This window comes from Xenopus laevis, chromosome 9_10S, assembly GCF_017654675.1.
Source record: "Xenopus laevis strain J_2021 chromosome 9_10S, Xenopus_laevis_v10.1, whole genome shotgun sequence".
NCBI lineage: Eukaryota > Metazoa > Chordata > Amphibia > Anura > Pipidae > Xenopus > Xenopus laevis.
Window position 1 is genome coordinate 30,746,821 of NC_054388.1, and position 15,609 is coordinate 30,762,429.

General features: G+C 39.8%; 1 protein-coding gene across 2 annotated transcripts; it reads right to left on the bottom strand.

The window, feature by feature from the left end:
• Window positions 1-9,161: 9,161 nt before the first annotated feature.
• rpl27.S (ribosomal protein L27 S homeolog) lies at window positions 9,162-15,346 on the bottom strand. Of its 2 annotated transcripts, none has more exons than XM_018237243.2 (5): window positions 15,195-15,308; window positions 13,963-14,045; window positions 13,193-13,362; window positions 12,258-12,368; window positions 9,162-9,255 (listed from the first exon to the last, which is right to left on the bottom strand). In XM_018237243.2, the coding sequence occupies exons 2-5, from the start codon at window positions 14,041-14,043 to the stop codon at window positions 9,207-9,209; spliced, it is 411 nt and encodes a 136-aa protein (XP_018092732.1). In that variant the 5' UTR covers window positions 14,044-14,045; window positions 15,195-15,308; the 3' UTR covers window positions 9,162-9,206.
• Between the last annotated feature and the right edge of the window lie 263 nt (window positions 15,347-15,609).

The window sequence follows — 15,609 nt, forward strand, 5'->3', positions numbered from 1 at the left end:
CGTTGACCCTTGAGTAGATAATGTTTGCCTGCATAAGTCAAGTAGTTGTGTGTGTCTCCACACTCTCCATATGGCTGTATTTTGGGTTGCCCGCTTAATATCACAGTCCATTAATTCCTCCATTGACATGCTATATTGTGCATCTTTAAGTACTTGATGCATTGTTGGTGCTGTATTTGCCTTCCACATTCTGGCTATGGAAGCCCTTGCCGCAAACATCATGTGATGTAGTATAAATTCTTCTCCACATTCAAGATTTGTTGGGAAAATATGTAGACGAGCTATAGCTGGTGAAAGCACATTTTTTAATTAAAGTATACTGGAGATAGGTTTTTATTATTGGGATTTTATTTTTTTTGCCTTTACATGCTCCTTAAAATAGAGTTGTTATAATGCCATACACATGAGCCCAGTGTATAGTTTATGTTCCATATGTTAGAAAATGTAGGGGGGAACCCAGTTACCAAAAAAAAAAATTACAGACCTTTGCAGGCTATCACTCTGATAAAAGGAAAAGACGCCAGCGTTTTTTGGGACTTAAAATTGAGGAAGTCCTATGCACTCCATTGCACTTTGCCTGGTCTGAGCTGGCGAAGGCAAGTCTGGCGAATGAGGTAACCTTCAGTAAAATCCGAATCTTAGTAAATTTGCAGTTACGTCCATTCGCCAGAGCGAAAATTTGCCTGGCGTTGGTGCGAAGCTACTATCTTCTTCGCTAGCGAAGTGACGCCTGTGCCCATTAGGGAATCTGCAAAGTTCTGAAATTACGTCATGCTGTCGAATTTTCAGTAGTGTTAGTCACTTCGTCCTTTAGGGAATCTGCCCCTAAGAATGTATACAGTAATCCAAGAAATATTTTGAACACAGATTTGCATATTAAATGTAACTGCTGGGGCATATGTGTTGTGCTGAGGCTATTTGCAACACTTAGAAGCCAGTTTATAAATCTATGTAAAGTATTTTCTGCCAAATATATAAAAATCTGTAATAATTGGTTTATTTGGCTTAAGTGCTTATAGACATATTTTATAAGTAATTGTTTATTACGCGTGCCCTGCTGGAGTTGAACTCTTAGGGGCTTATTTAAAAAGCTGTGTACGGTAATAATTTTTATGCTTAAAATAGGTGTTAAAACTTGGTTTTAAATAAACATGACTGTAAAAGCTCCACTGTAGTTATTAAAGGAGAAGGAAACCCCCTGGGCGCAAAACCCCTCCCACCTCCCCTGTGTTGCCCCCCCCTCCCTCCTGGGCAAATGCCCCTAACTTGTTACTCACCCCTCTGCGCAGGTCCTGTCCACGGAGTTCACAGTCGCCATCTTCTCCCACTCGCGTCTTCCTGCTTTGACCGGCGTCTTCTGGCGCATGCGCAGTAGGAACAGTTACCGGTACGGATCTACTGCGCATGCGCCGAATGTCACGAAGTTTTCCAATTTCACTTCGTGACATTCGGCGCATGCGCAGTAGATCCGTACCCAGGGGGACAGGTAGGCCAGGGGGGAGGAGGGGCAAAACAGGGGAGGGGTTTCCTTCTCCTTTAAAGGGCAACTAAAGTCTAAAATAGAATAATGTTAGAAATGCTGTATTTTGTATACTAAATATAAACATGAACTTACTGCACCAGCAGCCTAATAAGAAACGATTTATGCTTTCAAAGTTGGCACAGGGGGCTGTCATCTTGTAACTTTGTTAAACATTTCTGCAATATTAAGACTCGCACATGCTCAATGTAGTCTGGGCTTCAGTTGGGAGGTTAAGCTTAGGGATCGTCATAAATTATCAAAACAGCACAAGTCAAATAATATCTGCCATAGAAGCCAATACAGCAAGACTGATTAATAATCAGAATATAAAGACTGCACTGAGTCACTGGATACAAATCTCTACAGGGAATCCAACAATGCTGCTCGAGTTCTGGGAAGTAAGGTGGGGGCTCCCCCTGCAATTTAAAAGTATGATCGTTTACCTGCACAGCAGTTAGGGACCATCTGACAATTCCTATCCATAGCAGTAAAAGAAGGGGGAATTTCACTGCATACAATCAGGTTTATTATAAAAACAGTAGACATTTTTTAATTAAAGTATATCGGAGATAGTTTTCTTTCATTAAAGAAAGTAAAAATGGGATTTAATATTTTTGCCTTTACATCCCCTTTAAGCTAGAATTAATGCCATGCATTTGCTATGTGTGTGTTCATAAAAGGTGTCATGTAGAATTCCTGGGAATTGTCAAATATTAGGCAGTTTTACACATGCTGTAACCTGTTAAAGTCGATGAAATGTGTTCAGGACAAAATGGGATTTCTGGTGTGATAAGGGAAATAAAATGCCATACGACTCAGTCTTTTTTTTCAATATAATATCTATACAGAATAATAGAACATACACGGTTATATCATTACACATGTGAGATCCATTATCAAGACACCGGTTATCCAGAAAGCTCTGAAATAAGGCAAGGCCAATTCTCATGGAATCCATTTTACAGTAATCAAATTTCAAAATTGATTTTGATAATTGATTTATCGCTGTAATACAGGTATGGGATCCATTATCTAGAGAGCTACAAATTACAGAAAAGCCTGCGCATGCTCCAGATTCTTGGGCTACGTGCTCAAGTGGTGAATTATGGATATTTCTATTAGTTAACTCAGCGGTTTTTTTCTTCCAACAATGAGGCTTACGATATGAAAAATGGTTTGAAACCACTGGGGGTATGCCCTTGAAAGGAGATTTAGTAGACTTTCCTTTCCCTTTAATAGGGCTTGTGCTGATCATCCATTTTGCCCAAGCATTGAACTGTGCCCCTTTAAGGAAGGCATTTTCTCCATAGCTCGAATACGGGCAAGAGCCCTGTAAAAGTATAAGTGCCCAGCAACTGCTGGGACTGTGCTTTGCTAACATTTTTTGCATTTATAAAGGAGTCATGTTACACAGATTGTAACATAACACCCATTGTGATATCACTACCAAGCTTCTCTCTGTATTTGCACTATTTAAACCAGTGCTGCACAATATTTTGCACTGCCAGGATATTTAACCCTTTAAGTGCCACAGAACGTAGAATCTACGTTCTGTGGAAAAGTAACTTGAAATGCCACAGAACGTAGATTCTACGTTCTGCAGCACTTCCGGGTTCTGGAGCGGAGGAGCGGCTGTTAGAGCCGCTCGCTCCGTTCCGCTTCGATCCCCTGCCCCTAGGCAACGAGCAGAGCAGGGGATCGAGTGGCCCCTGGGGCGCGATCGCCCAGGGGCCCAAAAACAGCAGCAGGCACGTGTTCCTTACGTGTCCTGCTGCTGCAGCCTGCACTGCGCCATCCAGCTCCGCCCCCACAGCACAGAGACACGCAGATCGTCGCAGATGTCTTCCTGGGACCCCTCCACATCGTGTGCAACAGTCTTCAGCGACTTTTTCAGGTTAGTGCAACAATTACACACACAAACACACCAACACACACTTATTACAGTAATACACACTTAGATTCACACTTACACACACTTACACATACATTTTTGGGGATTGGGGGGGTCACTTACACTCACTGCACTTACACACACGTGCACACACAAACACGCGCACATAACATGTAATTTACCATTTGTACACACGCACACGCACATACATGGCATTGTGGCTTTTTTTTTTTTTTCTTATCGCATCGTCTCTTTTTTTTGCTGAAAAAAATGTTTTATTGCCATTACGAATAGCGTATTCGCTAACCGTACTGTGCAATATCTTTTGTATGTTATTTCGGTGATTATATTGCAATTTTGGGTATTTTGGTGCATTTTTAGCCATTTTATTGAATTTTTAGCCATTTTATTGCATTTTCAGCTCTGCATATGTTGTGTTCACTTGTTTCTAGCCGTATAACCTGTTTGGCCCAGCTAAAATATTCAAACTGTGATTCTGATGGCCGATAACACTATTCTGGAAAAAAAACATTGATTTTTGTGGTTTTATTGGATTTTTTTTCATTTCACTCTTTACTGCCTTATTTTGTTTTGCCTTGTAAATTTTATCTACTATATATCCATTTGGGGGTCTCTGTGCGCCACATAGTTTGGTGTATCTATGCATATTGGGCATCAAAGTGTTCAGTAGACCCCTGGCGTTCATATTTAGGATGTTTTATGCTGATACGTTACGAAATGTGGGGCATATAATGGGGTAAAATTCAAGCTTTGTGACGATTTTCAGAAATTTGATAAAAACCGTTATGTTCAGCATTGCTTTGCAGTTTGGCAGTTTGTAGTAGAAACACTTATTTACCCATATTGGATTCGTCAGAATGTGTACTTTCTGAAAATATATGGTTTTCTGGGGTCTCTGTACTGTTAGGGGGGTCTAATATCGCATAATACACACACCAGGTGCTTATATTGCAGCAGCCAGCGCGTCAGCCGTGAAAATGTATATACACTATTGTCATTTGGGGGTCTCTGTGCGCCACATAGTTTGGTATATCTATGCACATTGGGCATCAAACTATTTAGTAGACCCCTGGCGTTCATATTTAGGATGTTTTATGCTGATACGTTACGAAACGTGGAGCATATAATGGGGTTAAATTTAAGCTTTGTGACGATTTTCAGAAATTTGATAAAAACCGTTATGTTCAGCATTGCTTTGCAGTTTGGCAGTTTGTAGTAGAAACACTTATTTACCCATATTGGATTCGTCAGAATGTGTACTTTCTGAAAATATCTGGTTTTCTGGGGTCTCTGTACTGTTAGGGGGGTCTAATGTCGCATAATACACACACCAGGTGCTTATATTGCAGCAGCCAGCGCGTCAGCCGTGAAAATGTATATACACTATTGTCATTTGGGGGTCTCTGTGCGCCACATAGTTTGGTATATGTATGCATATTGGGCATCAAAGTGTTCAGTAGACCCCTGGCGTTTATATTTAGGATGTTTTATGCTGATACGTTACGAAACGTGGAGCATATAATGGGGTAAAATTCAAGCTTTGTGACGATTTTCAGAAATTTGATAAAAACCGTTATGTTCAGCATTGCTTTGCAGTTTGGCAGTTTGTAGTAGAAACACTTATTTACCCATATTGGATTCTTCAGAATGTGTACTTTCTGAAAATATCTGGTTTTCTGGGGTCTCTGTACTGTTAGGGGGGTCTAATGTCACATAATACACACACCAGGTGCTTATATTGCAGCAGCCAGCGCGTCAGCCGTGAAAATGTATATACACTATTGTCATTTGGGGGTCTCTATGCGCCACATAGTTTGGTATATCTATGCATATTGGGCATCAAAGTGTTCAGTAGACCCCTGGCGTTCATATTTAGTATGTTTTATGCTGATACGTTACGAAACGTGGAGCATATAATGGGGTAAAATTCAAGCTTTGTGACGATTTTCAGAAATTTGATAAAAACCGTTATGTTCAGCATTGCTTTGCAGTTTGGCAGTTTGTAGTAGAAACACTTATTTACCCATATTGGATTCGTCAGAATGTGTACTTTCTGAAAATATATGGTTTTCTGGGGTCTCTGTACTGTTAGGGGGGTCTAATGTCGCATAATACACACACCAGGTGCTTATATTGCAGCAGCCAGCGCGTCAGCCGTGAAAATGTATATACAGTATTGTCATTTGGGGGTCTCTGTGCGCCACATAGTTTGGTATATCTATGCATATTGGGCATCAAAGTGTTCAGTAGACCCCTGGCGTTCATATTTAGGATGTTTTATGCTGATAAGTTACGAAATGTGGGGCATATAATGGGGTAAAATTCAAGCTTTGTGACGATTTTCAGAAATTTGATAAAAACCGTTATGTTCAGCATTGCTTTGCAGTTTGGCAGTTTGTAGTAAACACTTATTTACCCATATTGGATTCGTCAGAATGTGTACTTTCTGAAAATATATGGTTTTCTGGGGTCTCTGTACTGTTAGGTGGTCTAATGTCGCATAATACACACACCGGGTGGTTATGTTGCAGCAGCCAGCGCGTCAGCCGTGAAAATGTCTATACATATTGTCATTTGGGGGTCTCTGTGCGCCACATAGTTTGGTATATCTATGCACATTGGGCATCAAACTATTTAGTAGACCCGTATGTTTATATTTAGGATGCTTTATGCTGGTAATGATACATGGACAATACGATGCTGGAAAGTTGAAGCTTTGAGGCAATTTTCAGATATTTCACCAAAACCGCCAAATTTGGCAAAGCCTTGCGACTCAGTAGTTTGGAGCAGAAAGGCATGGGTACCCATTTTAGATTCGGTAGAATGTGTACTTTCCAAAACTATATGGGTTTTGGGGGGCAAACATATATTTCTGTGTTTTTACCCCACAAAAATGCAGTCAATGTGTTGATTTTTCATTAGCTGAAGTTACCCACGGAACTGTTTGTATGCGCTAACTTCATTTTGGGGCCTCTAAATGCCAGATACTTTGGTAAACTTATGAACAATGGCCACCAAAATGTTCAGAGGAACCCTGGCAATCATATTTAGGGTGCTTTTTCTTAGTACGTAATGATACATGGGTGATATAGTGCTGGGAAGTTGAAGCTTTGAGGCAATTTTCAGATATTTCACCAAAACCGACAACTTTGGGAAAGCCTTGCGACTCAGTAGTTTGGAGCAGAAAGGCATGGGTACCCATTTTAGATTCAGTAGAATGTGTACTTTCCAAAAATATATGGGTTTGGGGGGTAAACATATATTTCTGTGTTTTTACCCCACAAAAATGCAGTCAATGTGTTGATTTCTCATTAGATGAAGTTACCTACAGGACTATTTGTCTGCGCTAACTTCATTTTGAGGCCTCTAAATGCCAGATACTTTGGTAAACCTATGAACAATGGCCACCAAACTGTTTGGAGGAACCCTGGCAATCATATTTAGGGTGCTTTTTCTTGGTGCGTAACGATACATGGGTGATATGGTGCTGAGAAGTTGAAGCTTTGAGGTAATTTTCAGATATTTCACCAAAACCGACAATTGTGGGAAAGCCTTGCGACTCAGTAGTTTGGAGCACAAAGGCATGGGTACCCATTTTAGATTCGGTAGAATGTGTACTTTCCAAAAATATATGGGTTTTGGGGGTAAACATATATTTCTGTGTTTTTACCCCACAAAAATGCAGTCAATGTGTTGATTTTTCATTAGCTGAAGTTACCCACGGGACTGTTTGTATGCGCTAACTTCATTTTGGGGCCTCTAAATGCCAGATACTTTGGTAAACCTATGAACAATGGCCACCAAACTGTTTGGAGGAACCCTGGCAATCATATTTAGGGTGCTTTTTCTTGGTGCGTAACGATACATGGGTGATATGGTACTGAGAAGTTGAAGCTTTGAGGCAATTTTCAGATATTTCATCAAAACCGACAATTGTGGGAAAGCCTTGCGACTCAGTAGTTTGGAGCACAAAGGCATGGGTACCCATTTTAGATTCGGTAGAATGTGTACTTTCCAAAAATATATGGGTTTGGGGGGTAAACATATATTTCTGTGTTTTTACCCCACAAAAATGCAGTCAATGTGTTGATTTTTCATTAGCTGAAGTTACCCACGGGACTGTTTGTATGCGCTAACTTCATTTTGGGGCCTCTAAATGCCAGATACTTTGGTAAACCTAGGAACAATGGCCACCAAAATGTTCAGAGAAACCATGGCAATCATATTTAGGGTGCTTTTTCTTAGTGCATAATGATACATGGGTGATATGGTGCTGGGAAGTTGAAGGTTTGAGGCAATTTTCACATATTTCACCAAAACTGACAATTTTTGGAAAGCCTTGCGACTCAGTAGTTTGGAGCAGAAAGGCATGGGTACCCATTTTAGATTCGGTAGAATGTGTACTTTCCAAAAATATATGGGTTTGGGGGGTAAACATATATTTCTGTGTTTTTACCCCACAAAAAATGCAGTCAATGTGTTGATTTCTCAGTAGCTGAAGTAAAGTCCTGATCAATTTGGATGTGCTAACTTCATATTGGTGTCTCTAAATGCCAGATACTTTGGTAAACCTATGCATAATGGGTATCAAACTGTTCAGTGGACCCCTGGCAATCATATTTCAGGTGCTTTTTCTTGGTACCTAATATAGTTTGGGATATGCGGAGCAGCAAAATAAAACCTTTGAAATGATTTTTCAGAATTTTGAATTTTTTTTTGAAAAACCGCTATGTTCAGACAAGCTTTTATGTTTGGTAGTTGGGAGTAGAGAGACATAATTACCCATTTTGTAATCGGCAGAATGTGTACTTTTCAAAAATGTATGGTTTTCTGGGGTAAACCTACGGTTTCAGGAGTTTTTGCCTTGGAATCTAAAGCATGCCGTTTTCTGCCTTAGTGCTTTCAAAATTCGGCAATATACTGCCGGGAGTTTTTGAGGTACAGAAGTCCTAAATCTCCCTAAAACTATACATATCTGGTATTGGCACGTTCGAGAGACATAAGGCTTTCCAAATCAGTTGGATTTTCATCCGTAAAATGAAATATTTTTCTGGTATAAATTGATATACGATGAAAAATGGTAATTTTTCATTTTTTTTGGTATTTAGCACTATAAATTTTTTTGCACAGGTGGAAATACATGAAAACTCAGGCAGATTTAGAAAGCTCAGTTTCTACCGAAAAAAACAATGTATAGTTTTCCTAGATAAACTATAGGTTTCCCCTCAGAAAATGCCCCTAAAGTGAGAGAGCACAAAATGTTTCAAAAACGGCTGGCATTTCGCGTAACCAAAATGTGAAATTCTGCTGGCACTTAAAGGGTTAAGCATTTTGCACTCATAAGGATTTAATAATTTTTTTGCAAGATAAACTCAAAATGTAGGAAATTACAAGGGGTGCTGGAATACAAAAAAAATGCATGCTTTGGTACTTAGCATTAAGAAGACATTGATGACAGTTGTAAAATGTATCTATGCTGCACCCCTAGCCCTCTCCACCTCTTAAATATCCAGCACCCTCTACCTGCTATTTACCATCACTTTCTCTGTTAAGAACCTGTATATAAACAAGGAGGCAGCAAAGACTGCATTAGGTAAATGAATATTCATGCCGGGCCTCCAGCAGCTTCAGTTCCACGTTATTGTTACTTGCAACAGAGTACCACTTTACATGTCTCACACCTAACCTAATAAAGAAACCACTGGTTACAGTGCAATAACACATAAATGGGGTTTTGAGAAACTTTAATTGCGCACTATATTGACATGATACTTAGAACCGGAGCTTCTGGAAAAACCACTTGTTTTTGCCTGTCTTGTACCTGTAAAGCAAAAGCAGAATGGTGTCAATGAATTTTTTCTGTGGGGAAAAAAACATTAAGCATTTTTATTGCACACACTTTTTACATTACCACAGTTTGAGTGTTCTTATTTTAATATAAACATTAGCTGTTTTACAGTACTGTGATTAAGGGGACTTATTCAAGATAGCTAAAATACCAGGATTAAAGAAACCCAGCTTAATAAGAAATAACTACACACACAATTCAGCAGAAACTTAGAAAATTACATGTAAAAAACATTCAACAAAACCTTTAAATGTCTTACTTAGAGGCACAGAACAATTTGCAAAAACCGCACAGATCACATAACAGAGGGATCTGAACATGCGCAAGCAACTGAATGTAAGGTATTAGGGTACAACTACATGAGTGTCTTAACCGCGATTCTGGCGGATCCGACATGGTGCACCAAAACGCAGGCGTAAAGTTGGAGGCGACAGAAAATAAGTTAAGAAATACAAATGTCTGATGGTGTCGCAGCATTCAGACATGACTGTCGGATGCAGACGCAGAGCTTGATTTACAAAGGAGTGCTTATCTGATACTTCAATTACCAATAGCAACTAATTAGGTGTGTTTTCATTTTCCAGCTTGTACTAGAGTTTTCAAACACAGCTTGAAAACACTTATGTAATATAGCACCAATGTAAGTAAACCAGTCCCACTGACTTTACATATACCAATTGTAGGGAGGTCATGGTTTCAATGCCAGTACAACTTACTCGGTTAATAAGAATAGATGAACACTGCTACACAATGTAGCACTGCCCCATAATAAATCCATTCTGGAAATCTGTAAAATCCCTCTTGGGTATTCTACACAGAACCCCTGGACCCCCTTTACCACGCTAGTTGGGAAACCATACGACTATACCACTAGACAAGCAGATTGCTCAACTATTTTCTAACAGCCTGTAGACGAAAACTACCCCAGCCAAGCACTACTTGATATAAGCCGCAGGGTAGCAGATATGAGGAAAATAGAACATATGACAGCCAGAAAAAGGGACACCCTCCCCCAATATGAACAGATATGTAAAAGGAACTGTCCACGTAGTGCCAAGAACCCCCCCCCTACCCCAAGGTTAAGATTTACATGACCCATCCATATGTATTGATAGCTGAATAAAACTTATACCCCCCAGGAAGCCCAGTTTTTTCTAACTCCACATTTTAATGTTCATACCCCTAAGAAGTTTTTTTTTTATTTTGGAAAAAGCTTTGACTCCATATGGTGAACTGCATTACCAACTTGATAGGGCATGTGAGTTGTAACCACTGGTTTTAACTTTACTGGACCTGTACTACTCACTGGACACTGGACTGGACTTGGAAGGCGCCGTAGGGTTCTCCAGCAAAGCATACCTACAAGGGAGCGTTGAGTTACGCACGGTGCAGACGTGATCACAACGGTCTGTATAAACCTATTTGGGCAATAAGAGGCTGGGATTGGCAGGACTTATTGGGCTAATACGCAAGGTGATTGTCACAATTTGCATCACCTTGGGCCGTGGCCGCATTGCGACCGCTGGTAACGGCGGGCGGCCATTACTATCGAGACCATACAGCACTACACGGCTAATTCGGCCACAAGTAGAGCCATCCAGAAACCTCTCCCCAATTTACTCCGCTCCCAATATATGGAGCATTGACCCTTACCACACCCGATGCATGGGAACTGTTTAATAGCAACGAGCAAGTTGCAATATATCGTGGTGAAACATTGTAATTGATTTGGACGGTGTGGATTACAAATGGCTTATCTCCTTTCCCTGTGACCAATTGGAGTTGAAGTACCTACATTTACATATTGAAGTGGAATTTTGGCTGTTTAGCCACATCATATAAGTGAATATCCATCATAGCTATATATAGGAGCTCCTCAGAAATTGGTTTTAGGGTACAGGGATCCCTACACCCAGCGCAGCGCTATTTCTATGTTTTAAGTGGTTTTAATAAGTATGTGGCATGGTAGTTAATAAAAATTGCATTTTATCCTTAATTACAACATGGTCATGTGATAATTCTGTATAATTTGGGCCTATGGGGATAAGTCCCATTCTGATATTTTGTGTACTCACTGGACCTTAATACATACTATGCCATTTCCTTTTTCCCCTTCTTTTTAGGTTCTAAAACTTAAAATCATAAAAAATTAAAGGTGTTGTTCACCCTTAAATTAATGTTTCGTAGTAGAGTGATATTCTGAGAAATTTGCAATTGGCTTTCATTTTTTATTATTTGTGGTTTTTTAGTTATTTAGCTTTTTATTTAGCAGCTCACTAGTTTGCAATTTCAGCAATCTGGCTGCTAGGGTCCAAATTAGCCTAGCAACCATGCACTGATTTGAATAGGAGACAGGAATATGAATAGGAGAGGACCTGAATAGAAAGACAAGTAATAAAAAGTAGCAACAACAATACATTTGTAGCTTTACAGAGTATTTGTTTTTAGATGGGGTGAGTGACCCCCCTTTTAAAAGCTGTAAAGAATCAGAAGGCATATCATTTAAAAACTATAAATAAATAATGAAGAGCAATTGAAAAACTGTTTAGAAAGGTGAACCACCCCTTTAAGTTACAGATACTGTTCCTTTTAAAGGGTGACTGCAACTCCACAAAATTCATGTTTTTAAGTAATGAAAACATAAGTGTACTGTTGCCCTGCACTGGTAAAACTGTTGTGATTCAGAAACACTACTATAGTTTATATAAACAAGCTGCTGTGTAGCAATGGGGGTAATTGAAAAAAGGCACAGGTTAAATAGTGGATAACAGATAACACCATTATGTTCTACAGAGCTTATTTGCCATCTGCTATGTAACCTGAGCCTTTTCTCATTTGAATGGCTGCCACCATTGCTACACAGCAGCTTGTGTATTTTTCTGAAGCAAACAGCAGTTACCTGTGCAGGGCAACACTGCATTATATTACTGTTCCTTTAAAGTCCAAGATCACGAATTACATTGCACTGTACATACCTCTCCTCAAATTTAACCTTTGCTTCACGTCTGGCTTTGCGTTTCAAAGCTGGGTCTCTGAAGACATCCTTGTTCACCACAGCCTTGTCAAGAGGGATATCAACAGAGTATCTAAAAACACAACATGATACAAGTAATGTGCTATAGTAATAAAGACTTCAGGACCTTTTAAAAAGCATTTTAAACAAATACATTTGAAAAACTTAATGTATATTGCAAAGTTGCTCATAATTACACTTTAATAAAAAAACCAACACTTGTCATTCTAGTAGTAAAAACGGAGCAGGACAGAAAATGTAGGCTTCACTCGAGCAAGGACAAAAGTATGACCTAACGGTGTAATACAGGTATGGAATCAGTTATCCGGAAAAGTTCTGAATTACGGGATGGCTCCCATAGACTCCATTATAATCAAATTATTTAAAATTGATTCCCTATTTCTTTGTAATAATAAAACAGTAACTTGTACTTGATCCAAACTAAGATATAATTAATCCTTATGTGAAGGAAAAACAAGCCTATTGGGTTTATTTGATGGTTAAATGATTTTTTAGTAGATTTAAGGCACAGATCTAAATTACGGAAAGCTCCCTTATCCGGAAAACTTCAGGTCCCGAGTATTCTGGATAACGGGTCCCATACCTGTATTAAGTTCATCCATGGACTGTCCAATTGCCCTTTTGGAAACAGAAAGGAATGGTTTTCCTCCCTTTGCTGGCTACAAGCTGAAATGGACTTTAGTATCTTGTATCAACTAAACAGGAGGCACGTTTTACTTTTAGTCTAGTAACTCTTACAATGAAAGATGTATACAGCAGACCATTTCAATGAGTTGTGCTTACAACAAACGCATACTGATTTGCCTGCTCAAGTAGTAATAGCAGCTAGTGATTATACAACTATCTGAAAAGATTAAAAATAAGTTAACCACTTACCTGGTTGGCATAAGGTGATTGTAGTTGTATACTTTCACAAAAGACTTGATTTTGGACCTCTTGGCAATCCTTTTCTTGCCCATGGTAGCAGTCACCTTACGAGGGTAACGGTCAATGCCAGCAACAAGTGCATGACTGTACTGACGGTCTGAGGTGCCATCATCAACGTTCTAATGAGAGATGTATTTAGAAAAAAAAAAAAAAAAAAGAAGACAATGGCCAGACTTTGATAACATAAGAAAAGGAAATATGTATGTAAAGGAACACAAAAATGAAATATCAAAGGCCCTGCACACGGGCTAATAAGCTGCCATAAACATATTAAACTGTGGCTAATCCAAATAGGCCAGAGCAGACAAATTGTAGTTTTAGAAGTTATTAAAACACAACAGCAAGGTTCTTAAACAAAAAGACAAGATGACGGCCATATAACCTGCACATTATATGCTAATCCAATCACTTCCTGATATGGGTCAAGATGCAATCTAATTTATTTACTCCCATTCCACAAGGTTAATTGGATGTGAAGCAAATCATCAAAGGTCTGTGTGATCTATTGGAAACCATGTAGGTGCACTGTACCAAATATAGCATATAGGGATGCACCTTTTCCACCAGGATTCGGCTGAATCCGAATCCTTTTTGCATGTCACAAAACAAGGAAGTAAAAAAATGTTCCCTTTCCCATCCCTTATTTGCAAATGCAAATTAGGATTTGGCCGAATCTTAAGCGAAGGATAGCATATTTGTAAACGTATTTAGAAAGGTACCTTCACAATGACAGCTTTGCGACCGGCATAACGTCCAGCTAGGACAAGGACAACCTTCCCAGGTTTCATAAACTTGCCCATTTCTGCAAAGAGAAAAAGTTAGATTTTATTAACAGGACACACGCTTCTAATACATTTGTCTTTTGTTAAAATCCCAATAGGCCCAAGGAGACATTGGCTCACACTTGCTAAACAGTGATCCACCTCTGGGTAGATATAAGTGATTATAAAAAATAAGCCAGAAAAAAAAACAGAAAATGCTCATGCCTATAGGACCCAGAGTAATAAGACACTGGAAGCTCAACCTGGTGTGGGAAGCAGAGATTTCTACGAATGTAATAATACTGTTCCCACCCCAACAGAAGTGCAGGCATTATTAGCCCACACCTCTTGCAGGGAAAACATTACTATGACAGGTGTCCTTTTAAAAAGAAGGTGATACTACTTGGGGAGGTGCAGACATTAGGCACCCCCGGTGATTATTATCACTTACCCGGCAGCCCCTGGGTTGTACATCCGATTGAGCACCAAAACATGCAGCAGAGGAGTGAAAAAGTTCTCTTTCTGCTTAATGTTCATATTCTCACTCTACTTGTGCACAAGCCTGGGGTATAACCAAGCGATTACAGTGACTGGGGGGGGGGGTGCCTAACTGTGCACACCCTGTATCTGAACATTAATGTTGGGGCAAACAACATCTTATACCTATGGCTGAATATCTGATACAGGAACGGCAATATTTGCCTGGAATGTTGTTCTGACGGGAATTCCCAAAGGCAGCAATGAAAATGTTAATTTAAAGGAAATAAAAAGGAACATTACTGCAGGTACTTTTGGGAACTTTCACACCAATCAAAATGAAACCAAGGACCCAGCAACACCTCCCAAATACTAAATATGCCTATTAATTCTGCCAAGATAATAACAGCAATGTATGAGCCTCATGTGCCACTGAACAGCCATTAGAGAAGGGGAGTTACATGAGAAAGCATGGATACAGCCCTTTGACATTATGATATATAGTTTGCGTTCCAGTAGTAAATACAAAGCTTGTGCAAATCACAATATTTTATTGCTATGTACACAGGGGCCATGAAACCTGCGCTTCCTTACTAGCCCTAACTCCCAGCAACCCCTATCAGCCGAGCACTGCAGAGGAAGCTCTAATAGGAAAGACCCTGACAAGCGGTAGGTCCAAAGGCCGCATATAAGATTTTGTAAAGCATTAATACCCCTTCAGCTCAGCCGATTCTCTGACATAATATAATGGATACAAGCCAGCCTGTGCTAAATGTAAGCGTAGCTGTGGCATACAGCGAAGCTACACGGAGGATGGATAAAGATAGTAAACAAGAGCACATCTACTCACTCGCTCCAACTCAATGGCCGCCCTGACAGGAAAGGAAGTACTTTCGGCTTCACTCACCTTTCACGCAGCGCTTGCATGTGACGTACTTCCGCTGCGTGGACGAAATCCGCTCTTGCCTTGTGTGCGTTCTTTCTCGGTGGTTCCTGGAGGCTGTGTAGTTGTGACGTTTTGAAACGTTGCTACAGTGTGAAGTAGCTGTGACTGTAATAAAGGAGAAACCAGTATTCATTACATTTGTCAGACTTGTATTCATTTTGGTGACAACTTAGGGAGCAAAC

Coding starts and splice junctions, on each gene's coding strand:
- rpl27.S (XM_018237243.2), bottom strand. CDS start 14,043: ATGGGCAAGTTTATGAAACCTGGGAAGGTTGTCCTTGTCCTAGCTGGA. Junction 13,363..13,962: donor GCAAAGCTGTCATTGTGAAG/GTACCTTTCTAA, acceptor ATCTCTCATTAG/AACGTTGATGATGGCACCTC. Junction 12,369..13,192: donor AATCACCTTATGCCAACCAG/GTAAGTGGTTAA, acceptor TTGTGTTTTTAG/ATACTCTGTTGATATCCCTC.